The sequence below is a fragment of the Pseudophryne corroboree genome, chromosome 4 (genome assembly GCF_028390025.1).
Source record: "Pseudophryne corroboree isolate aPseCor3 chromosome 4, aPseCor3.hap2, whole genome shotgun sequence".
NCBI classification, from domain to species: Eukaryota; Metazoa; Chordata; class Amphibia; order Anura; family Myobatrachidae; genus Pseudophryne; species Pseudophryne corroboree.
In genome coordinates this window covers 855,610,270-855,637,014 of record NC_086447.1, presented here as the reverse complement: position 1 = coordinate 855,637,014, position 26,745 = coordinate 855,610,270, and the positions used below count along the sequence as shown (strand labels likewise).

The 26,745-nt window shown below is 42.2% G+C and overlaps 1 protein-coding gene across 18 annotated transcripts in view; it reads right to left on the bottom strand.

The window, feature by feature from the left end:
• The window catches only part of NRXN1 (neurexin 1), a 1,686,961-nt gene that overhangs the window by 777,497 nt on the left and 882,719 nt on the right, over positions 1-26,745 (bottom strand). For all 18 annotated transcript variants that reach the window (XM_063918664.1, XM_063918680.1, XM_063918665.1 and 15 more), the window contains 2 exons: positions 5,668-6,049; positions 1,932-2,122 (listed from right to left, as the gene is read on the bottom strand). In XM_063918664.1, coding sequence (XP_063774734.1) covers positions 1,932-2,122; positions 5,668-6,049 — 573 coding nt within the window. The remainder of the gene's footprint in view (positions 1-1,931; positions 2,123-5,667; positions 6,050-26,745) is intronic.

Genomic DNA, 26,745 nt, shown 5'->3' with positions numbered 1-26,745 from the left:
TTTAAATCTATGAAAATCAACCATTAGTAAATATATCCCTTTGCAAGGCCGGATTAAGACTAGTGGGGGCCCCGGGCAACAAAGGTGTGGGAGAGAGAGTATGGGGAGTGAGAGACAAAAAGGGTGTCAGCGAGAGAGAAAGAGAGAGGGGAAAGAACGAGAAGGGGGGTCAGGGAGCGAGAGAGGTTGTTGGAGAGAGAGAGAGAGAGAGAGAGAGAGAGAGAGAGAGTGGGTGTCAGTGAAAGAGTGGGAATGAGAGAAAGAGTGTGTCAGGGAGAGATAGAGATGGGGAGGGCGAGAGATAGAGACGGTGTCAGGGAGACAGACAGAAACAGAGGAACAAGAGGGAGAGAAAGAGGGTGTCAGTGAGAGAGAAGGTGGTTGTTAGGGAGGTAGAGAGAGAGAGAGGGTAGCAAGGGAGAGAGGGTGTCAAGGAGAGACAGACAGAGTGAGAGGGGGGGAACAAGAGAGAGGGAGAGAGGGTGTTGGAGTGAGAGAGAGGGGAGCAAGCAACTGAAAGAGTGAGAGGAGGTAGAAATAAAGCAGGATAAACAACCTGTACTGTTCAGCTGCAGGAGCATCAGGTCACTGTCTGATGTTGGCGGCACTTCACTGTGTTAGGCCTCCATGCTTCCCGGTGACGTCCCCTCACTCCACGGGCACTTGGCTCGGCTAAGTGTTCCTCCCCCAGTCCGGCCGCACACCTCCTCCCTAGGGACCCCACCCTGCTGCTGGCTCTCTCTGTTATGGGTCCCACATAACTTTGAGGCCTCCTCCTCCTGCCTCATTGGTCACTGGCTCCTGGGGCCCTAGCAGGAGACTGGCCCCTGGCCACAGAGAGAGCCTTTAGCAGGTTGGGGGGAGCAGCACAGCCAGAGGAGCTGGGAGAGACAGAGACCGGGAGCAGCGCAGCAGCAGCAAGCACAGCCCCAGCTGAAGGACCCTGCTTGACAGAGGGTGGCTTCATAGGTGCCCGATCAAAGGGGACCCGGTGCCGGAGGAGACATTGCGAAGGAGTCGGCACATGTGATCCAGTGGGGAACAGAGGAGGCCGAGAGACACCCTTCCCATGTGACATCACAAGGATTCTCGTCATGGGCTATCGGAGGAATGCAGGCCCGGTGAGGGGTAGCTCCACAGAGCCCAATCTGCCGCAGAGGACCCTTAGCTGGTGACCTGGAGAAGATCCTGTTATGCGGAGCTGTCCACAGAGCTGCCTGTCCGAGAGGGAGTCTAGAAGGGGCGGCAAGGTCAAGTACAGGAGCCGCGCATGGGAGAGGACACAGCCCAGTGGGGGAGAGGACCGCTGATGATACCCAGCCTGATAGGAGCCAGTGGTGGAAGTGGCGTCCGACCAAGGAAAAGATGACGGGTGGAGCCAAGGACAACCAGGAGCTGTGAGGACCCCTAGCAAGCCCCGTGGAGGAGCCGGCAGCAGGACCCGAGGAGACATCCTGGTCACGGGGAAGCTGGACTTGCGCGGTCGGTGGCGAGGGGAGAGCGGAGCCTCTGGGAGTAGCGGTTCAGCAGTCTCCGTTGTCTCCGTCTCAAATCAAAAAATAATCATGTGCTGCCGGGACTCGCTCTGTGCCAACCAGGCAGGGGGGCTGCCCCGTCCGCCCCGCCTATAATCCGGCTCTGTGCGCTTACTGTAGTTAAAATGTATTAAAGATGAGTCTTTCAAGCGAGATAGAAAATGATAATAATCAAGTTCCATTTAAAGGAGCTGTCCACTCCACTACTCTTTTATTATGATATAAGTTTAGAAGTTGCCCATAGCAACCAATAATCTTCAAACTAGCATTTATCAAGTACATTCTGCAAAGTAATAGTTAGAATCTGATTGGTTGCTATGGGCAACTTCTCTATTTGTCCACCTCTCACCTCTTTTCACAGCTTAATACATTGCAACTTCAATCGGAGGGACTTACTTTTGAGGTCAAGGTTTCGAGCTCCTGCTGTGCTCTGTGTAGTAATTTTTGTGTCAATTTTTACAGTATGAAGATTGCTTGTGTCTCTGGATATCATAACATTGTGCCATTGGTGGTCATTTAGAGGTTTGTTGGAGCTCCCTTTAATTAGATTTGCACCATTTCCCAGGTCAAAAACATAATGCAAATATCTGAAAAATAAATAAATATTTAATTTAAATAATAACATACAGTAAATATAAAAGATTAGAATATGCTGTAATAATTTGACACATTTAGTAACTTTATAACTGTGAAATAAACATATCAGCAACTTATAGATTTTGGGCTGACAATGTTGAAATGAATATAACCGAAAATTATTTACAGCTTTAAAATGAATTAGAAATAAACAACTTTACATTTTTGCAGATTACTATATGAGCCCTTCCTCAACAGCACGTAGATAAATTGTAGACAGTACTCTGAGGACCTCTAGTGGTCTGTTAAGGAGAAACAGCATTTAAACTTCTAAACTACTTTGAAAATTCTGTGTATTTCGAAGCCTATTGAGAAAGGTGGAACTAGACACAAAACTGTTGGACAAAATTTGGATTATATAAGTAATGTTGCTTTGTATTATTATTATTATTATTATTATTATTATTATTATTGATAATAATAATATTATTATTATTATTATTACTATTATTATTATTATTATTATTATTATTAATTTGCTTGTATCTGTCATCTGCTAAGTATTTGTGAATAAAAAATAAAACTAATTTATGATTTTTCTCTATACTCTGTAGTTTTGATTATACACTGTAGGGCACAATCCTAAAGATTTATCTTCAAGCAGGGAATGATTCATACATTGTACCTTCATGTTTCATACTGGAACATCTTATTTTGAGACTTTAAGGGGTTCATTTAGTATTTACTTAGCCTTGAACGGAGATAAAGTTGCTGGATATAAAGTACCAGCCAACCAGCTCCTAACTGTCATTTTTCAAACCCAGCCTGTGACATGACAGTTAGGAGCTGATTTGCTGGTACTTTATCTCCGTCCACTTTATCTCTGTCCAAGGCTTAGTAAATAGACCCCTAAATTATTTGCTGACTAGGGATTAAAGATCAAGAAGGATATACTTTCATGAAGTCATAAAAATGTGACAGACTCTACAGTATACAAATGTCTTAATGTATTTAAGGAAAATTCTGCAGCAAAGTCAAAAAGACAAATTTGACTAAGCAGCCTCCACTCCCACACCCCTTACGCACATGGAATTTAAACCATTTCAAAATATATAGTAACGTTTTATTTTTAAAAGGAAGGATAACCCCTAGTACAGTTGTTCCTAAACTGAGAGGCGGGCCACTTGCAGGGGTGCCCTGGGTTGGTGGTCCCGGACCAATTTTAATTATTTACAGTCAGTGTAATACGCAAAACTAGTGGCTGTGCCTTCCAATCAGAAAATACGTGACAAACAGAAGTGAATACTTTCCCTCAACACATAACTGAACCTATGGATAACAGATAAACAAAATTGTACTTAATTCATTTTTTTTCTGAATTACTAAATGGGTATTTATTGGCCAATTAAAAATAATTAAAAACCTCAACGTGCCTAATTAGCCATTAAGGGGGGTGTCCCAGGAGTTCTGTACCATATCCAAACATTTTTACCTTAAAATAGTAACTTTTCCCAACTTTTCACCTGCTTCAGAGTAGGTGAAGTGAAATTAGTGAAAAAATGATCACCGATAAATTTTCCAGGACAATTGAATAGGCTAGAATTGCGTTTTGCGGGAAAAGTCCGTTATCGCTGCTAATTGAATATACCCCTAATTAACAAACTTTTGGCCTACGGTGTCGTGAATCAAAAAGTTTGGGTACCACTGCCCTAGTCAGATCACTATGAGTATTATAGTAGATTGGGAGACGTGGTAGAAGCAGTTGTGGAACTATCCAAAGAGGGAGTCAGATTAGAACGTCAGTTAATCACTTCCAGTTTATCAGACTATGGGGGTAATTCCAAGTTGATCGCAGCAGGAATTGTTTTAGCAGTTGGGCAAAACCATGTGCACTGCAGGGGGGCCAGATATAACATGTGCAGAGAGAGATAGATTTGGGTGTGGTGAGTTCAATCTGCAATCTAAAATGTAGTATAAAAATAAAGCAGCCAGTATTTATCCTGCAAAGAAACAATATAACCCACCCAAATCTATCTCTCTCTGCACATGTTATATCTGCCCCCCTGCAGTGCACATGGTTTTGCCCAACTGCTAAAAAAATTCCTGCTGCGATCAACTTGGAATTACCCCCTTAGGGGTAGTTTCTGAACGTGCAGGATCGTAAAGCCTGACTGAGGTTGGTGATGTCTAATTGTTCCTTTTACTGTACCCACTTGTCATTGCTGCCACAGACTTCCACCACCACCCCCATCTCCCACCTGTGCCCTATTCTCCATTGTACTCCTCTGGATCATTCTGAGAAGTTTTCATTAAAAAGTTGCTTTAAAAAAGTGTCCCCTTCTCCCAGGAACACTTTGCACCTGATAAAAATTGTGAGGTTTCTTAGGGTTTCCCTTTCCTTTTAAGTAACATTTCCATATTTTGGGGGGTAATGCAAATTTATGCCAGTAAAAGCAAATAGCGTATGCAAACGGAAATCTGTCTGGGCAATTATTAAAGAATGATTCTTGGGATGGAAAGTTTTTCACTGCAATTGTTTTTCTGCCACTTGCTTATTTTCTACTTTACCACCAGTGGTGGATTTTTCCTATGGGGTTGTAGGACTGCAGCCCCCCCCCCCCCCCCCTTAAGTAATATCCGCCACTACAGGGACTGAGCCAGTTGTAGTCTGTGACTACACTGGCTACACAGTGACTGATAGTGATGACTTCTATTGAAAGTCCTACCTGCTAGTCAATCCCAGTACAGGCAGTCCCATTGGGTGGTGTCTCCTCCCTCTGGCACTGCCAGACCGGGCTGCGATCGCCTGGTAGTGATCGGCGCATGCGCAGTCGAGCGGGTGGCTTGACTGTGCATGCACAAACCCCAGATTTTATGGACTGCAGCCGATACAGTCCTTAGACAGGACAAGGTCCACAAAATAATTATCCACAAAATAATTATCCACAAAAAATAATTATCCACAAAATCAGTTCTTACAGTTTAAGATTACTATAAGAACAATTGTTGTGACATTTTTCAGTGTTATTCTTACAAAAAGTGTCCAGTGATTAAAATATGTATTTTTTTTACTTTAACTCATTGCCAAAAACAAACAGTATATAGTCCTCACTTTCAGTCATCATTTATAAATGGAGCTTAATATTGCTGCATAACCTGGCCTGAGCTATCAGTTCTAATGACATTCTGTCCATCTGATAGTTGTACAGCTTTATACAGAAGCCTAGGCTTCCTCACTGGTCATTTTATCCCCCTCAAACTCCATCATGCCATATATAGGGCTAAAGTTATCAATGCGTTGAGCTAAAGTACCAACCAATCAGCTCCAATCTGACATTTTTCAAATGCATCCTGTAAAATGAGGAGCTGATTGGTTGGTACTTTATCTCTCACCTTTTACGCTCTCTCCATGGTAATGTACATATGTTGAGTATTACTCTACTCAAAATTTACTTTTTGGCATAACTTTTTAGGGTTGCATTCAGTTGGTAATGAATTAGTTTTATGTGTCCATTTTCAGTACTGAAACAAGCCACAATAATGATTCCAAACTTACCCTTTAACCAATTCAACTACAATAAAGTCATTTCCATCGCCACTGTTATAAAGAATGAGGCCATCTGCAGAAGTGGTCTTGAACTGGAAAAAGAGGTGCATTGAGGTATAAGCTTGCAGTGTGGCCAGGGCTACATAGCTGGCTTTCGTCTTAAAAGTGACTGGGTCAGCAATGATGTTTCTAAAACCAAAGCGGGCATTCAGTTCACAGTAATCGATGTCTCCATTTTTGCACAAGTCAATATAGGCCATGCCATTGAATGATAAGCTCTGTAGATGGCCAATAAAGTTGGAAGGGACAGCTGAGAGGTAGCGCCGTTCAGTTATTATCCCGGTTTCAATATTGTGGAACTCTAGTCTTGTGTGGTCACCAGCCATCTGACCTGTAGTAAGAAATAAAGAATTAATTGTTAGATTCACTTGTATAATGTCTCTAAACCCCTGATTTGTTGAAAATGTGTTTTTCTATATTAAACATTTCATATTAGGGGAGATTTATGAAAACTTAGAGATAAATAAGGTAAAGTAGAGAGAGATAAAAATCCAACCAATCCGATTCTAACTGTCCCTTTAGATGCTGTGTTTGAAAAATAACAGTTAGGATCTGATTGGATGGTACTTTCTCTCCAATTTAGCTCTCTACAAGTTTTCATAAATCACCCCCTTAATGTTTGTAAACAAAAGTAATCTTTCACCAAGTCTACATGTAAAGTAGAGTAGTTGACCTGAGAAACGGTTTGGATCTCTTGGAATTCTGAGTCAAACTGAGTCCAGGTTTTGGATCTTCCCATAGTGTCAGAACGTGGGGGAAGGGGGGAGGGAGGTTATTCAGAGTTGATCGCAGCAGAAAATTTGTTAGCAGTTGGGCAAAACCATGTGCACTGCAGGTGTGGCAGATATAACATTTGCAGAGAGAGTGGAAGACACCCTAAATATGGGAAGTTGCATGTGAGAGTTGTGTGTGGTGGGGGTTGGCTTGGCGCGGTGAAATGTATCATCAAGCACCTGGGGCTACCCAATATAATTTACTGGGGAAGTGGGCGAGATCCTGGAGGCTGGCCTACTATTGCAGGAATCTACTGGACATTTTGGATGCGTAGGTAGGTACGGTTATGGTATTGATTCCATGTAGCAACAATTATTTAACTTTAACATGTCTATATTTTCCAAGTGTTCTAGGCAACTTGTTGCCAGATTACATATTTACAAAAAAGCTAAATAAATGCAAAAAACAAAAACAAAGCTGCACAGAATAATTTTTAAAAACAGATTTATTTCATTTTGTGGGCCTTAAGAGGCCTTGTGAAACAAATTGCAGAAAATGTGTTCTTATTAAAGTTTTGTTCCTACAGTATGAAACTGTTGGATAGATTGTAAGTCAATAGCAAGGCCCATTCTACCATTTTTTCTCCTCCTCACCTTCTACGTCTGCCTTATTTGTACCTGTACAGTAAGTGTGATTGTTCTGTCATGCACCCCTAATCCGCTTTCACCACCTTTCTTTTTTGAAGAAATTACAGGGCAATGGAATCTAAATTGCATAGAACCAGAGCCATCTTAAGAGCATCGTAAGTCCTGGGCAAAGCAATGTACTGGACCTCCTATCCACTCATTCAAGGGAATAAATAAATAATAATAAATTACACCTCCTGCAGTCTTGCGCTGTCTCTCCAAATGCTTCCATACAGTGAATAACTGTCAGAACTTTATTGGTGGATAGTTCCATCCATCCACCAATCAGAATGCTGAGATCCAATCACTGTTGGTTGAGTAGCATTCTCTACATGCTTTTCAATAAGCTCCGGAGGCACCACCTTGGGGGGGGGGGGGGGTGATGCCCCCCGCTGCAGCCTTTCCTTACTAGGTCACTACTATGGGGCATAAAATTAACTAGGGAACTACTATGGAGCATAAAATGAGCTAGTGTACAAGATATTGCATAAACTTAACTATGGCAATATTATGGGGAATAAAATGAGCATCCACTGTGGAGAGGTGTCTGTCTATAAACACTGGGGAAGGGCCCCTTCAAAATGTATCTATGGTGCACCTACAGTTCTGCTACTGCCACCTGGCTAATCCAACAGACACTCACAAGCATTGGTCAGTGTGCCGCAGCAGGTGCCCCTACACAGTTGGGCTCACTGATTGCCAATCAATTGGGCATAGACAAAGAGCCAGGGAGAAACGGTGCTCTCATACAGCCGGGTACATTGATTGTCTCATTGACTGCATTGCTGGAGCATGGATTAGGGCTGACCTGATTGTTCCAATACATTTACAACCACCAGCTCCCATTGACCGGGCATATTATTTGAATGTTCTAATCACCAGGAGAGGTATACCATCAGTGAGTTTGCAAGTGGTGACTATAAGGCATATATATTCCTTCCATGGTCACAACCTCACTATTGCTATGGCTGTGCCTGTAGCACAGGATTAATAGGAATTGACTCATCCATTTATTGTGATAACTGTTTTTTGGACCATATACAGTAGGGGGAAATTCAATTAGGAGTGAGTTTGCAAAAGGCAGACTACCTTAGTTAAACTCGTACACTTTGCCTTCACGCGCACACCTGAGATACACACAATTCAATTAGAAATGCCAATTTGTGCTACTAGCAGCGAGGTTGTGTGACCTTTGTCCAAAAGCAAACTGGGAACGAGCATAAAGTGGGGAGACCTTCCTGGACCCCCCAAAAGTGACAAGTTTGAGGCCACTTTAATAAAAAAAAAATTTAAAAAAAAATAAATAAACACAGGTTGAGTATCCCATATCCAAATATTCCGAAATACGGAATATTCTGAAATACAGAATTTTTTGAGTGAGACAGAGATAGTGAAACCTTTGTTTTCTGATGGCTCAATGTACACAAACTGTGTTTAATACACACAGTTATTAAAAATATTGTATTAAATGCCCTTCAGGCTGTGTGTATAAGGTGTATATGAAACATAAATGAATTGTGTGAATGTACACAAACTTTGTTTAATGCAAAAAGTTATTAAAAATATTGACTAAAATGACCTTCAGGCTGTGTGTATAAGGTGTATATGAAACATAAATGCATTCTGTGCTTAGACTTAGGTCCCATCGCCATGATATCTCATTATGATATGCAATTATTCCAAAATACGGAAAAATCTGATATCCAAAATACTTCTGGTCCCAAGCATTTTGGATAAGGGATACTCAACCTGTACTTTCATTCATTTTGGAGTGAACTATAAACTAACAAAAACATTGATTTTATGGTAATTTGATAACATTTATTTTTTCACCCCAAAAATAACAGGTCATTATTGTCCTAGTTCAGTCAATTAAAAACTTCCCAACATTTTTACCGTAAAATACAGATTTTCCCATACCTTTTTACCTGCTCAGGGGGTGCAAGCAAAAACAGGCAAATTTACTCTTAAAAAGAAATGCGGGGCAATATTGATAGTGTAACGGTTAGCATTACTGCCTCACAGCACCGAGGTCATGGGTACAATTCCCACCATGGCTCTGTGTGTAGTTTGTATATGCTCCCCATACTTGCGTGGCTTTCCTCCTGGTACTCGGGTTTTCTCACACAATCCAAAAATAAACTGGTATGTTAATTGGATCCCAACAAAAAACTAACCCTAATGTGTAAGTGTGTGCATGTACGTGGGCCGACTAGATGGTTCTTATATGCCGTAAAATTCTATGATTCTGTGAGGCTGGAATTGTAATGCAAATGTAATTCACAATGCAAATTTGCTGTGAATTTGCCTTGTGGGATCAAACAAATTTCCCCCATAACCTTTTCACTTTTTAATAGTTATGGTACTGTACCTTAGAAGAGTCTTTGTTTTATGATAGTAACCAGCTTATGAAACTCTGCTTTGATCTAAACTTATGGTGTGTATACACGGTGAGATTTTTTCTTTCGATTTTGACTATATAGTCAAAATCTCCAGAAAAGTTAGTGCAAATCGCAAGGCGTTATGCCACTTGCGATCCCGATTCGATCCCGATGCGCGGTCCCGCCAGGTCAGTATCGCAAGAAAAGATAGACTGTGCAGGCAAGCAATCCTTCCTAGATCGGTGTACTGTCATGTTCCTCTCACATGTCAAATAAATCTCACATAAGCCAAAATCTCACATAAGCCAAAATCGTAAGCACACATAGGGGGTCATTCCGAGTTGATCGCTAGCTGCCGTTGTTCGCAGCGTAGCGATCAGGCTAATAATCTGCATTTCTGCACATGCGTACGGGCCGCAGTGTGCACGCGTGACGTACTTTCACAAAAAACTATGCAGTTTCACACAAGGTCGGGCAACGCTTTTCAGTCGCTCTACTGATTGGTGAGTGATTGACAGGAAGTGGGTGTTTCTGGGTGGTAACTGAACGTTTTCCGGGAGTGTGCTAAAAAATGCAGGCGTGTCAGGTAAAAACGCAGGCGTGCCTGGGGAAACGGGGGAGTGGCTGGCCGAATGCAGGGCGTGTTTGTGACGTCAAAACATGAACTAAATAGACTGAAGTGATCGCAAAGAAGGAGTAGGTCTGCAGCTACTCAGAAACTGCATGAAAATTTTTTAGCACTGTTCTGCTAACCTTTCGGTTGCACTTCTGCCAAGCTTAGATACACTCCCAGAGGGCGGCGGCTTAGCGTTTGCACTGCTGCTAAAAGCAGCTAGCGAGCGATCAACTCAGAATGAGGGCCATAGCCCATATCTCAAGAAAAGTTAGTCAAAATCGGTGGTGCTGGGCTCCGGAGAGTTCAGGGGAAATCACAAAGTGAAAAGTGGGCATAGCAAGGATCTCACAGTGTGTACACACCATTAGTATCCTGCTAGCTTGGGAAAGGATTTGTAGATACTATGGTATCTAGGGGGTCATTCCGAGTTGATCGCACGTAGCAACTTTTTGCTGCTCATTCGATCAACCTGACGCCACCTATGGGGGAGTGTATTATAGCATAGCAGGGCTGCGAACACTTGAGCAGGGCTGCGAACGCTATGCTAAAAAAGTTTCAAGTAAAACAAGACCAGGGCTGCAGTAACTCACCCAGTGCGACGGATCCAGCGACGAAGATCCCGGTCCTGACGTCAGAATTCCGCCCTCCAAACGCCTCGACACGCCTGTGCTGGACTCACCACGCCTGGAAAACGGTGAGTATCTGCCCCTGTCCGTCTTCTTGTGATCGCCACTGCGATCACATTTCTTGCTGGCGGCGAGGCAACGACGCGCGTGCGTAATGAATCTGCCACGCATGCGCATGACCCTCACAGTCTTTAGGTCAACAACACTTAGGTCGACACTTTTTAGGTCGACCACTATTGTTCAACATGCATTAGGTCGACATGGTCATTATGTTGACATGGTCACTAGGTCGACATGGCAAAGGTCGACACATGAAAAGGTCGCCATGAGTTTTTCACTTTTTTTTCTTCATTTTTTATACTTTTCAAACCACGTGGACTACGATTAGGAATAGTAACCTGTCTGGCGAGCGCAGCGGTAGCGGAGCGAGGCACCTTGCCCGAAGCTTGCTCACCATGAGAGGGGACCCGGTGCTCTAACTGGGGTTCCCGGTCACTTTACAAAGAAAACGACACCAATTTTTTTTTTTTAAAAGTCACATCGACCTTTTTCCACGTTAATCTTTTCCACATCGACCTAATGACTGTGTCGACCTATTTCAGGTGTTGACTTAGTCACTGCCGACCAATAGTGGTCGACCTAATGACTGTCAACCTAGTTACTGTCGACTCAATGATCCACACCCAGATACTATATCCTAGTTTTATCGCCAGTTAGTTTTTTAATCTGTGCCAGCAGTGAAACATTTATAGCTAATTCTGATTAATATATATACAGTATTTGACATACAATTGGATGATATTAGTTTGAGAAATACTTAAATATGTAAATCAAATATTTTTCGTTTCACGGTTTTTGATCTACCACTGATTGATATGCTTTTAAGCAATATTGAAAATGAGCATATTTTTATTATTAAAATACGTATGAAAAATTAAAATTTATGTAAACCTGCAGAATGACTTCAAGGTATGAATCTCATAAATATATTGGTATTTTAAAAAATAAATTCAGCTTTAAGGCCTTGGCACATCAAAGATATATAAAAAAAATATTTTGTGCAGAGATACTTTTTATATGTATTATTTTTGTGGTTAAAACCAATATATTTAAGCCTTGAAATGTATTTGATTTAAAAAAATATACAATGCATTATTGTATATCAATTGTTGTGATTTTCCTTGACTATGAATATACTTAAGGGAGCGCAATATTCCCTTTTCCCTTTAGATGTCACTGTTACAACTGCTATAAAAAGCTTGCGGCTGATAGCTAAAGTACATCTATCTGTAGACAGCAATATAAACAGTGACACCTGCAGGCTAAAAAAATTCTAGTAGTTTACTATAGGGTGATGAGTTTTGTATGAAGTATCCCACAACAATCACACTACCCTTGTAATAATCTTGCCTGTGGTTATTCTTGTTAGACTGCAAAAAAATATATGAATTGAAAAGTATCAATTCTATATTTAATATGAAGCCAGATCGTACAAAGTTTATTGTGAAAGCTGAAAGGGGGTAGAACTTGACCCCCCCCCCCCCCCCCTGTTTCTACGGAGTTGGCAGATTAGAACCCTTATTAACAGAGAAACTCAATACACTACATATTGTGAAGACAATTTGACTTTTGATTCCTTTACTGGCCATTATATTGTGTGCAGTGGTGCATTCATCTGTATCAGATACAATATACAGTGTGTTCGTTGCTTCACATCTTCCAACGTGAATTCAGGCACAGTATTGTTTTTTTTTTATCGTCTTGCTAATCTATACATTTTATCTGTCAATCATTTATCATGACAGAAATCTTTTTAATCAATATGTCTAACAGTTGAAATGACTCACTATCAACACATACTGTATACCTCTGAATGATATTACAAATGTTATATTTCCTATATAGAATTATATTTAGTTGTACTGGGGATTACTGAAACAAAGCTTGAAGTTATTTTCTTTTCTTTTTTTTTTTTAAATAAATATTTTACTTAATACTTTGGCTATTAGTGGTATCTTTTTTTTTCTGTGCGCTGTGTCCTACAATGTATAGAGGTATAGATGTATAGGGTTCTCCTCATAGGCAAATGCAGCCAGCGGCTCACATTATGACTACAATAGCAATAGTGTATAATACGATTACTAGAGCTGCTGCCACAACATACAGTTAAGGGGACAAAGTGGAGCTGCTGTACATGCAAGTGGTAGCATCTTCTTCTACAGAGTTTGCTGTATGTGTGGATCTGAGTCCTCAATCAGTGCGCTGTACCAGAGAGTAGCCACCAGGTAGAAGAGACAGGCGCCTTACCATACAGTGGGAGAATGTGTGCATATAAAGTGCAGTTCCGTCTTCTACTGGTTCTATTATGTTTATTTATTTATTTATGTATTTAATTATTATGGGATATTTAACCTTTTCCTGACCACTTATATTATTTATATAAGTTAAATATGTTTGATGCAAACTATACTATAGACATGTAAAACACTTCAAATTACTACCAATGAACTATATTGCTCCAAAGTGTTCTCAAAGTTCATAAATAGATAGGCAGTCCATAGCCATGTATTATATATCTCTCAAACGGCTAATTCAGCCAAGAATGCTTAGTATCCAGCTGCAATTGCTCTCTTTCTCTGTGCTCACGCATTGCCATTGCTAATATTGATATGATTTTTATAACCAATTTTTAATGGTGAATATGTATGAAATGTACTATAACCTGTAAACTGTTATTGTACTGTATTGTTATAATTATCAGGGATATGGCTCCCATAATATATTGCTATTCTGAATACTAATATGGGCACGAGATTTCCTATGCATGTGACACCTGTGGCACACCTGTATCCTTTAATGAATGAGAATATACTATTGGAGGAGACTCTGCTTAAATAGCAGACGGTGGACCACAGGTGCATACCTTCTGATGAAACCGTTCAAATGCCATAACGGAGAAACGCGTTAAGGAAAAGAAATTGGCACCGGTGCTGAGTTTAATTGCCTGCCTTGGACTATTTCGTTCATTTGCTCCCTATATCCAGCTAGAACACGGGCGCACCATAGCTGTATGACAGGTGATTTCAGCCGTCTGCTGCGTCTGTTCTGGCCGGAGTGGACCAAGACCATGTATCCAACCATGTTCCAGTAAAGAAACAGCTTGCGTGCCATAGCCGCCGGCCGCTCCATTCTACAAGAAGCATCACGTCCCAGCCTGCGGCGGGGTTGAGGTGAATACATCACACTGACCTAACCGGTCATTGTTTTTTTGTTCAGACCACACACTACGCCAGCAGTATAGAAGTGAAGTAGAGCAGCAAGCGGTCAAAGCCGATTCCTAGTGAGTGCACACATCAGGATAAATCTGGATTTAAAGACTGCAGCTTTTGCATTCATTAATTATTTGGATCCAGAACAACAGCATTTGGCATTAGCAAGTGTATATATTCTTATGCACAGGAAATTCCAGGATATACAACAAATAACTGGATACTAAGCATTCTTAGCTGAATTAGCCGATTAAGAGATATATAATACATGGTTATGGACTGCCTATCTATTTATGAACTTTGAGAACACTTTGGAGCAATATAGTTCATTGGTAGTAATTTGAAGTGTTTTACAGCCCATTAAGTGCTATATATGCATTTAAATGAATAATCTATGTGTATAAATGTACTTTATTTTTATCTATATTGACTTTTTAACATATAATAAATGAGATTAGAATCTATGCGCTCTCTAAAAAATATTTTATATCTGTGAAACTAGTATAGTTTAACCCTAGGCTATTAAGTGGGAGCAGCTAGTTACAATTGCCTACTGATTAGTATAGCTTTGAGTCACCTTAAAATTGGGATATTCTTTGATGAATTGGTGACCTAACTAATAATTGTTGCACCTGGATTGTTGTTCGCGCGCAGGTGCACTTGGTAGCATCAGAGTAAATTCTGATGCCCCCCCCCCTTGGTACCTGTGTGTCCATCAAAAAAATTCTGATACTATATATTCACCTATTGTGTTAATTATTAATACTGGATTTTATATACTATCCAGGGTATAAAAAGAACTATGTGTACATATATGTCTAGGGCCAGTACTAGGTTCTTATACTGCTCCCCCAGTCCTGAATGTCCTCCAATGTTCTGCAGAGATTGGGGATTGCATTTGGAAAACCACCTCTAGATATCCTGCGTTTGCCCTTGCTCCTATCTAGAGTCTTGGGGCTCCACACAATACTGCTGATTTACAGTACATGAGATATCCAAGATTGTCGCTTTAAATAGTGGAAGAGGGAGTTCTGCAAGGACCAATGTGAAGTCGCAATCCTGATGCCTTACCAATCACCGCTGCTTCATTTTTTTTTCTCTTTATGTCTGAATCAAGTCAGGCTTTCCCCAATGTTCTATTCTATTCTATTTATTTTAACTCTTGAGCCTTAGTAAGCCTTTATCAGATTGCGTCCAAAGAAGAGTCACTTGGCCACTGACAAGGACAAATGATCCTTGTTTGCTGATGGAACCATATGCTGTGTGATCACTGAATTTATACAGCCTGCTACATTCAGTTTCAAAGGAAAATTACCAACGTAATTGGTCCGGCGCTTACAAATTGAGATGTTTGACCTGAAGCAGCTGCTTAAGGGATAGTTAACCCCTTATAGAACAGATTACAAGAAAAGAGTATGCAGCTCTATGACCTGGATATATAAATATATAAAAAGGGATCATGTGAGGCTTCTACATGTGATATTATTCTATTCAGAATTGCTGTGTTGAGTTTGCCCTATTTTTACACTAACACATTTTAAAAAAGCATTCATTGTTTGTCATTACAGAAGCATTTATGAGATGTTGCAACTAATTTTCTTTTTTTAATAAATTATATATTTATATATCCAGTTCATAGCGCTGCATACTCTTTTCTTGTAATCTGCTACATTCAGTTTGCCAGGTCAAAAGATGTGCATCTGCCAGTTGTGCGTTGCCCTGTATAACTGACGGTAATTGCACATCCTCACTCTGATTAGTGCAGCCTATAATCACAGGTCTTCATCTCTCTCTCCCTGATACATAACACTAAGGATGTGTTACAATGAGACTTGCCTAGAGAAAACAGAACCATACACATGTTTAGATGACCCATTGGGGGTAATTCTGAGTTGATCGCAGCAGGAACTTTGTCAGCAGTTGGGCAAAACCATGTGCACTGCAGGGAGGTCAGATATATTATGTGCAGAGAGAGTTAGATTTGGGTGTGGTGAGTTCAATCTGCAATCTAAATTGCAGTGTAAAAATAAAGCAGACAGTATCTAACTCTCCCTGCACATGTTATATTTGCCTCCCCTGCAGTGCACATGGTTTTGCCCAACTGCTAAAAAATTTCCTGCTGCGATAAACTTGGAATTACCCCCATTGTATTTGATGGTTGGGTGAACCCTAAAGTATAATCATTTCATAAACTTAACAAAACAAACTGCAGATCTGCACAAAATTTCTATTTTTAGCTTTAAATGAAATGTGCAAATGTTGAAATTTGTACATATTGCAAAGAAAACCATTACCTATACTGAAGGGATGGATAATAGTGAGTTAACTATCAATGTTGCCATTGGTGCATAACATCAGTGGCATGAAACCATTATCAGGGAACCATCAATGGTTTTCACTCATCGAATGGACCATTGGACATCCCTGCGGTGGCGGTGGGAAACAGCAGGTGACGGGCCTATCAGGGAAGGGGTGCAGGGCTTAGTGACATGGTAGTTGTGGGGCTAAGCTCCATGCCCCCAGTACTGAGGGAAAATAAAACATTGCTGCCTCTCAACCATTGATGGTGGAGAACAATTAGATCCCTGACAGTGATAGCAAAACCAACAACCATCTGTGGCAAACCATCTATGGTCCCTTCTGTGCTGGGGACATGGTTTCTTTAATGCAATACCCCTTTTCCACTAGCTCAGAAAACACGGGTAAATGCACGGGGGTGCGCATTTACCCGTTTTTTTTTGCTAGTGGAAAAGGGTCCCCCAACAAAAACCCGGATCAAGTGACCCATGAATCTTACCATGGTAGCTACATGGGTAGGACACGGGAATGATCCGGGTAGGGTTGTAGTGTAAACGGAAGCTATGTCGATGTGACACGGCTCTCGGTTACACTGCATGGAAGGACGGCACTGGGAGATCATGTGATCTCCCAGCGCCGCCCCTGCCGCGTCACTAGCAGCGTCACCAACCCGGCAATATGCCGGGTTGGTGAGCGCAGTGGGAAAGGGGGTTGAGCATGGGCCGCAGCCGGGTAGCACCCGTGTCAGGCTCCCAGCTGACACGGGGTATCAATCAGCAAAATGCTCAATGTACTGTACATACACATGGAGAAGGGGGAAACACATAAGCACCCGTGTCAGGCTCCCAGCTGACACGGGGTATCAATCAGCAAAAGGCTCAATGTACTGTACATACACATGGAGAAGGGGGAAACACATAAAATTCACAATTCACCATTAACTAACAAGAAACTAAAGGTGAATGTAGACACTTAATGAATTATTTGCCACACTTCTTTATTTGCAACATTTTAAGTAAAAGTATTTTGCAACAAATGCCCTCACTGAGATATATGATGCAGAACAACATACTCTATGGGGGGTGTCCAATCAGCAGAGAAGAGACAAACATTTTTTGCATTTTTCCTGATGTTTCACCCATATTTATTTACAGTTTTGGTCACTTATTTATAAATTGTTCTGTTTCAATCAATATTTTTTATGTATAACTGGTAGAATGTATATGTTACTGTATATACTAAAATTAGACTAAAATGAAACTGAGATCCACTGTCTATATCGTGACTGAAACAAAGCACAAAGAAAGCAACTAAAGGGCCCTACACATTTGACGATCCGCCGCCGAACTACCCAACGGCCGATAAGGCCAGTGTGTAGGACCCATTAGATGTATAGGCCCTACACACTGTCCAATAACAGTGATTGGTATGAACGTTCTCGTTCATTAATGAACGAGATCTCATTCATATCGGTCAGTGTGTAGGCATCAACGATGAATGATGCGCGGCCCCACGCTCGTTCATCGTTGATGCGGGTCACTTATGCTTGCAGACCAATATGGACAAACTCATCAATATTAGCATGCACGCATATGGAGCCGGGTGATGGGGAGAGTGAAGAAACTTAACTCCCCCCGTCACCTCCCCCCGCCGCTGGGTCTCCCATCTGCCGTATCGGCTGTTGGGCAGCTCGGCGGTGGGTTGCCTAATGCGTAGGGCCCTTAAAACTAAGTTTATAATCCTTGTCAAAATTAACACTGGAAGTAGAGTTTCAAATTTTTAAAGAACAGTTATGTGTTCTACATATTTGCAGAAAATAAGTGTGTGTGTGTGTGTGTGTGTGTGTGTGTGTGTGTGTGTGTGTGTGTGTGTGTGTGTGTAAATATATAGGAGCACCACAGTAAGTCAGACTCAGTATGCAACACATTCTCTGCCTTTTGAGCTCAGACTACTGAACACAGTTAGAGGTATGCAAACTTCTCAAGGGAATTTTAGAGAAATGTTCTTCAGCAAAATCCATTACAGCACCATCCTTAAACTGTTTGCTAAAGTTATGTTATAAATATTGACTAAAATTGGACTAAAATGAAAACTGAGATCCACTGACTAAATCTTGACTAAAACAAATCAAAAGAAAAAGACTAACCTGTGACTTTAAACCAACTACAATTTGAAGTAAGTGAAACTAAAACTATATTTAAAATCCTTGTCAAAATTAACACTGCTTTATAGGCATTGTTTTAATGGGTTTGAATGTTCTGATCACTTTGCAACTCATAGTAACATAGTAACATAGTTTCTGAGGTTGAAAAAAGACAATTTGTCCATCGAGTTCAACCTATTTGTGGTCTCCTATGCTGTGTTATTTTAAGACTAATTTTGTAATTTTTTTTAATATTTTAGGACTAACTCCTTGAAGAGAAAAGATATAAACCACTTATTAAATGGTTTAGTATTCATTTTCTGTTATTTCCTTGGTGTAGATATATCAACATACAGTATATATCAACATTACCACTTTCTAGTGAAAAAGAAAAATCCTGCAAAAAGACACTATACTAATTCTGTAGCTATAGATCCAGCAAACTCTTACCAGTATCCACATAAGGGACAAAACACCAGCCAGAGAATGAGGATATAAATAGACATACAAATTCGGTGAAACACACAAGATAAAAGAATGAGTGTAGAATACAAACTTAAAAATAATACTGCAATGATACATGTGGTTACAATCTAGAATCCTGTTCTTACAAAACTCAAAGATCTTGTATCATCAAAAGTTCTGTATCCCATTCCTCTTTGAAGATGAAAGCCATATAACACTATATTCCCAGATCTAGTACAAGCCTGCAAGCGACCCCACAGATTGCAAATCCAATATGTTCAAAGGAAAACAAGTTAATACATTTGCTGAGAAATCTAATACTAACTAATAGGATGAACCAAAGTTGCTAAATATAGCAAATGGAACGTTCCATAGTTGTCTAAAGGTAAAATCTGTCCAGAAATGCACCAGCTCACCAACTGGAGACTCAAAAAGTATTCTAATTTTTAAGACGTTGGCAATTTAGCTAGTCTATAAGGAAGTTCTCTCATTGAGATCACCAAAAAATATTTGACTTGTATTTGTGTATGATGTTTGTTTAACTATTTTTTCTTAATATTCTTGATCTCTCTAATGCCCAATGCCTATATGGTATGCAGTGAAGATGCTGGCTGCCGGGATCCCGGAAGTTGAAATACCGACACCGGAATCCCGACCCCCGTTTGAATAACAATGTTCGAACTCCGAAAGGGGCAGGAGTCAGATGTCTGAATCCCGACACGCGGCAACCCGACCATAGCAACACACGCGGCAGGTTAGGTTTAGGCAGGGCGGCCATCAGAAATTGTGGGGCCCGGGACTAACAAAATAGGCAGGGCCCCCAACCCCTTCCTGGGGAAAGGCGGGATGCAGAGTTGGCAGAGCTGTGAATAATGGCCCTCATTCCGAGTTGTTCGCTCGGTATTTTTCATCGCATTGCAGTGAAATTCCGCTTAGTACGCATGCGCAATATTCGCACTGCGACTGCGCCAAGTAATTTTACAATGGAGATAGTATTTTTACTCACGGCTTTTTCATCGCTCCGGCGATCGTAATGTGATTGACAGGAAATGGGTGTTACTGGGCGGAAACACGGCGTTTCAGGGGCGTGTGGCTGAAAACGCTACCGTTTCCGGAAAAAACGCAGGAGTGGCCGGAGAAACGGTGGGAGTGCCTGGGCGAACGCTGGGTGTGTTTGTGACGTCAACCAGGAACGACAAGCACTGAACTGATCGCACAGGCAGAGTAAGTCTGAAGCTACTCTGAAACTGCTAAGTAGTTAGTAATCGCAATATTGCGAATACATCGGTCGCAATTTTAAGAAGCTAAGATTCACTCCCAGTAGGCGGCGGCTTAGCGTGTGTAACTCTGCTAAATTCGCCTTGCGACCGATCAACTCGGAATGAGGGCCAATGTGGATAGAGCTACAGCGGGAGCAGGACATTAATTGGTGCATAAATCAGTTTAAAAATAAATTGCCAAAGTTTGGGCTGTGGGTGTAACATGTTAATCTACCAATCATATAATATATACTATAAAAATACAGAAATATAGGAGAGAAAACTGCTGTAAATTCACACACCCACAGAAAACCAGAATCTATACTAAATATATAGCGAAAGCCACACCAATTCTACATTCACACACCTAAATCCGGATCCTCCATAAAATACACTGAAAAAGCCGCATCCACATGGAACAAAATATTACCTAATCAACAAAATCAATCAAAATTAAAGCTGCCATCTTTTTTAAACCATTCTCTTCTTGGTTCCAGAGAGAGAGAGCGGGAGACGGATGGCAGTGGTGTGGCCATTAACACACATTATGCCACATTACAGTGTCCTTAGTATACATTATGCCATATTGCACTGCCCTTAGTGCACATTATGCCACATTATAGTGCCCTAAGTACGCTTCATGCCACATTGTAGAGCCCTTAGTACATAATAGTTAACAATATGTCACACTGCAGTGGATGACAGGGAGAGGTAGAAGGTGACAGGGAGAGTCAGTGGCCAATGGGGTGAGAAAGAGGAAGAAAGGCAGAGAAAGAGGGTTGCAGGCAGGTGGAGAGGGTGACAGGGAGAGAGGAAGATGGTGACAGGGAGAGAATGACGGGGAGAGCAAGAGGTCACAGGAAAAGGAAGATGGCGACAGGGGAGGATGACTGGGCAAGGGTAACGGGGAGAGGAAAAGGGTGACATGGAGAGGATGACTGTGAGAGGCATATGGTGATGGAGAGGATGATGGTGATAGTGACGGGAAAAGGCAGAGGGTGATGGGGAGAGGTAGTAGGTGACTGGAATAAATAGAGAGGGAGAGGCTAAGTGTGACAGGAAAAGGGTGATAAATATAGTGCTAATTACAATTTACTTACCAGGGTGCACGGCAGAGCTACAGCATCACCTCTGATACACATCAATGATTGCAAGGGCAGGTGGATAACTTCCTCAGAGAGCAGGCAATCACTGGCTGAGGTAAGAAGCGCAGGGGACTCGGGGAGAGATGACAGGAGGGAGAAAATATGGTGGGCAGGTTGGGTAGGAGGTTTTAAGGGTGTGGGGGTGGCCTTCCTTCTCTTGTCCAGGCAGATCTCCTCCTCTCCTCCATGGCCTGGATACAAGCTGACAGCTTTCCTATAGAGATTTGGCACCGGGGATGGTCACTAGAACATGACGTCAGATTCCCAGCACCCAAGCTCAGCAGTCACACAGCAGGGAAGAGGAGAGATGCAGCCCATTCTCCCCCTGTGGCCTCTGTTCACAACAGCAGCACAGCTGCTTCAGGACCTGGGTGTCAGTAGTGTGGTAAATGTAGTGCCAAACCCACCAGAGTTCCAGGTAGCGCGGCAGCAGCGGCATGCAGTAGCCGGCATGTAGTGAGAGAAAGGGACAGCAGCATTTTAAATGTGGAATCGGATGCGTCCCGCAAGCCAATCTCAGCTTCTCCTGATTAACTGCCGGACCTCGAGTTCTGATTGGCTCGCGGCCCATGCTGTATTTACAATGCAGCTGTACCTGTCTTTCTCTACATGCCAGCTACTGCTTGCCGCCGCTGCCACACTGCCTGGAACACTGGTGGGTCCGGCACTACATATACCAAACTTCTGACACCTGGGCCCCATTTCTGTCTGGGCCCGGGATTCAAGTACCCGTAGACCCCCCTTGATGGTGGGCCTGGGTTTAGGGAAAGGAAAGTGGTGGTTATTTTTAGCCACCACCTGGAGGGTTAGGGTCAGCTGTGGGGGGAGGTTAGGATTAGGTTTCAGGGAGGGAGGGTTAGGGTTAGGTGCCCCTGGAGTAGGTTAGGGTCAGGCTACAGGGGGAGCCAGAGTTAGGTTTAGGCAGCGGCAATGTAGGGTTAGGTTTAGGAATCTACAGGGGGGGGGGGAGATAGGGTCAGGCACCAAAGGGGGAGGTTAGGTTTAGGTTGAGGCTGCAGAGGGTTAGAGTTAGGGGGCATGGGTAGAGAAGTAAATACATTGGGATCCCGGTATTGCTATTATGCCCGCTGGGATCCCAAGCACCGACAAATCTTACTGAACCCGCCTATATACAGTATATATATATATATATATATATATATATACTGCATGTATATATATATATATATATATATATATATACATATATATATATACACAAGTTGAGTATCCCTTATCCAAAATTCAAAATGACACATTTTTGGTTCCTCTACTGAGATGATGACACATGTATACGTATATTATATTATATATCTATATAATATATCTATATATACACATAATATATAATATATATGTCATTATCTCAGTAGGGGACCCAAAAATGTGGGATTTTGGTTAAGGGATACTCTCTCTCTCTCTCTCTCTCTCTCTCTCTATATATATATATATATATATATATCTTAATAATTGTGAACTTCCTAATACAGTGACTATGTTTATGGTGCTTTTGTGAAACAGTGTGGCCATATACATAGCCACTTTCCTATGGGGAAGGGTATAGCTGTCTAAGTCGACCTGGAAAAGGTCGAGAGTGTTTAGGTCAACACCAAAAGTTCAACAAGCACAATGTCGACACAAGAAAAAAGTCGCCATGACAAAAAGGTTGACACGGAAAAGGTCGACACAGGAAAAGGTTGACCTGAGATTTTAAAAAAATATTGGTGTTGTTTAATCTGTAAAGTGATCGGGAACCCGGGTCGCCATGCTTCGGACAAGGTGACTTGCTCCACTACCACTGCGCTCAGCACAGGTTACTATTCCCAATAACAGTCCACGTGGATCATAAAGTTTAAAAAAAGAAAACAAATGGAAAAAAACAAAAAAGTAATGTCGATATTTTCCTGTGTTAACCATTCACATGTCGACCCTTTGTTCATATCGGCCTTTCAACCATGGGTGGCTGACTTATTGACTGTCGACCTTATCCATGTCGACTTAGCATCTGCATACCATGGGGAATGAGTACAAACCAGTTGCATAACAGATGTCAAGACCTGGCTTAAACAACATTGGTTTAGATAAAAAAAATAAAAAACATTATTCCACCAACAGTTGAATTTCAAAAAAGTCTAGACTGTAGGAAAAGATATCAGTCAAACATTTGTAAATAGTGTATTCCGAGGGGTGTAGGATTATTAGTTACAAAACTTTGATGGACTACATCTGGATTGCGTACATTGGGCCTACTTCAGCATTAAACGCTGCTGCTGTAGTGCTGTTAAGTTTGCGGACGCGCAGCAGCCACACTGCACGTGCGCGCACTGTGAGATGCAATGGCATCTCACATCTGCGATCTCCTCTGTCTGATTGACAGGCAGAGGCATTTGCAGGGATGGGGGGGCATCATGAGAGAGTTTTTGGGGCACAAAGGCATGCCCATACCGTTTGCGGGGTGGGACGCTCCAACTGCATGATGTCACACACAGCCGCTGTGACCTGAAACATGGCGGGTAGCTATCGCAGGTTTGCAGGGGGTGGGGCTAGATCCGGCATGTGGGGCAGACTTGCCTTGTGCTGGGCGTCCCCCCGCATGTCAGAGTATCGGATCCTAGATGTGCATTTTTTCGCACATCTACGGTCCATGCTGAATTAAGCCCTTTGCTTCTGATTGAAATGTGAGCAAAGCTAAAAAAGCTAGTATCTTTGCACCAAGACAAACCATGATGCTATGCAAGCGGTGGCTATATTCTGCCACTTTGTTTACAATGGAGATATGAAACTTCGATTATAAATATATTGATTCATTAGCGACTCGGCAGCTATGCCCCTTCAGATCAGACCTGCGGTTGTGCACAAAAATGTTGGAGCTCTCTTTATAATTTTGTCTCAAGTAAATATAATCATTTTTCTGATCCTATGTCTGAAAATGGCATATTTATAAATGATTCCCATTGTGGGGGAGATTTATGAACCTTGGTGCTTGCCAAAAGTAGTGCAGACAGATCTACATCAGCAAAATGGCTCCGTGTTCTGGCAATAAATTTTTGAGACTGTCAAACAGCTTCCATAACTCTGTCTCACTCCTAAAGAGAAATCTGCTGTGTCGCGTCAGATGTCTGGTCTTCTCTATAACTATTCCTGTAACTGGGATAATCCCTGAAATGCAAGCAATTCAAAGTACACTACATGTGTCACCTAGCAACAGCAATTCCTTGACCCTTTCACTCTCTTCTGTGTTTTGATATTGCCCACTTAGATACAGGGATGCGTTTCAGTTGCCAAGCTCTTATAAATATTTGTGAAGTCTGAGTGACATATTAATAATAGCACTTGGAGTTCCAAATTAAGCATTCAGATATCATGCAATTTACCATTTTTGTTTTTTCCGGGGCTGTTTAATAAGGATCTCAGCAGTGTTTTGACACATGAGTGCCTTGAGGTCATGCATGCGCACTGAAATTTAGTAGGGTGAGGAGGCATAAGACATTGATCAAAGGAACAAATCTGCACTATACTGTAGCATTCAATCAGCAACTGTATTTTTATCTGTTTAGAGTAAATTAGACGGGAGGTAGTTACGTGACCGTCGGCAAGGAGACCGCTGGTCACAATACCGACGCTGGAATCCCGCCCCCTTACAGTCCCGACAGTGGGCATGCTGACTAACAGGGACTATTTCTACTCGTGGGTGTCCACGACACCCATAGAGTGGGAATATAACCTGTGGCAAGCTACGACTACGAGAAAAAAATTAAATATTAAAATCCTATTTTCTCTTACATCCTAGAGGATACTGCGGGCCACATTAGTACCATGGGGATGTACCAAAGCTCCCAAACTGGGTGGGAGAGTGCAGAGGTTCCTGCAGAACTGATTGACCAAACTGAAGGTCCTCAGAGGCCAAAGTATAGAACTTGTAGAACTTAGCAAACATGTTCGAACCCAACCAAGTAGCTGCCTCAGCAGAGCTGTAAAGACACCTAGGTCAGCCGCCCAGGAAGACCCCACCGACCTAGTAGAGTGGGCCTGTACTTTAGGAATCGGCAATCCTGCCGATGAATAAGCATGCTGGATAGTAAGCCTGATCCAGTGAGCAAAAGACTGCTTTGAATCAGGACACCCAGTTTTCTTGGGATCATAGAGAACAAACAGTGAGTCAGATTTCATGTGATGAGCTGTCCGCTTCACATAGATCTTCAAAGCCCTCACAACATCCAAGGACTTTGAGGTAGCAGAGGTGTCAGTAAGCACCAGAACCACAATAGGTTGGTTGCTATGAAACGCAGACACCACCTTAGGGAAGAATTTACGATGAGTTTTGAGTTCAGCTCTATCTTAATGAAAAATCAAATAGGGGCTTTTGTGAGACAACGCCCCCAGTTCCGACACATGCCTTGCAGAAACTAAGGCCAAGAGTGTAACAGTCTTCCACGCAAAAAACTATACGTCAACCTCCTGTAAAGGCTCAAACCATTCCGATTGTAGGAACTGCAACACCACTTTAAGATCCCAAGGTGCCGTGGGAGGCATAAACTGCGGTTGGATGTGCAGACCCCCGTTCAAGAACGTCTGAACCTCAGGGAGGGAAGCCAATTGTTTCTGGAAGAAAATGGATAAGGCCAAAATCTGGACATTCAAGGAGCCCAAACGTAGGCCCACATCCACACCTGACTGTAGAAAAAGGAGAAAACGTCCCAGCTAAAATTCCACTGCATGAAATTTCCTGTTTTCACACCACGAGACATATTTTTTCCAAATACGGTGGTAATGTTTAGACGTTACCCCTTTCCTGGCTTGGATCAGAGTTGGAATAACCTTGTCTGGAATGCATTTCTGGGCTAAAATTTAGCGCTCAACTTCCATGCCGTCAAACATAGCCGTGGTAAGACTTGATAGACCAACAGCCCCTGTTGTAGAAGATCCTCTCGAAGAGGTAGAGGCTACGGGTCCTCTAGGAGCATCTCCAGGAGATCCGCGTACCAGGCCCTTCTTGGCCAATCCAGAGCAATGAGAATTGCTTGAACCTCTTCCCTTTTTATTATTTTGAGAATTCTTGGGATCAGTGGAAGAGGTGGAAACACGTAAACCATCTAGTATACCCATGGAGTCACCAGAGTGTCCACCGCCACTGCATGTGGGTCCCTCGACCTGGAACAATACTGCTTTAGCTTCTTGTTGAGGCAAGAGCCCATCATGTCTATTTGTGGAATTCCCCACCGATGTGTTAAGGATTCGAACACCTGCAGATGAAGGCCCCACTCTCCCAGGTGGAGGTCATGTCTGCTGAGGAAGTCTGCTTCCCAGTTGTCTACTCCCAGAATGAAGATTGCCGACAGCACCACCACGTGTCTTTCTGCCCAGAGAAGAATTCTTGTTACCTCTAACATTGCTGCTCTGCTCTTCGTTCCGCCCTGTCGGTTTA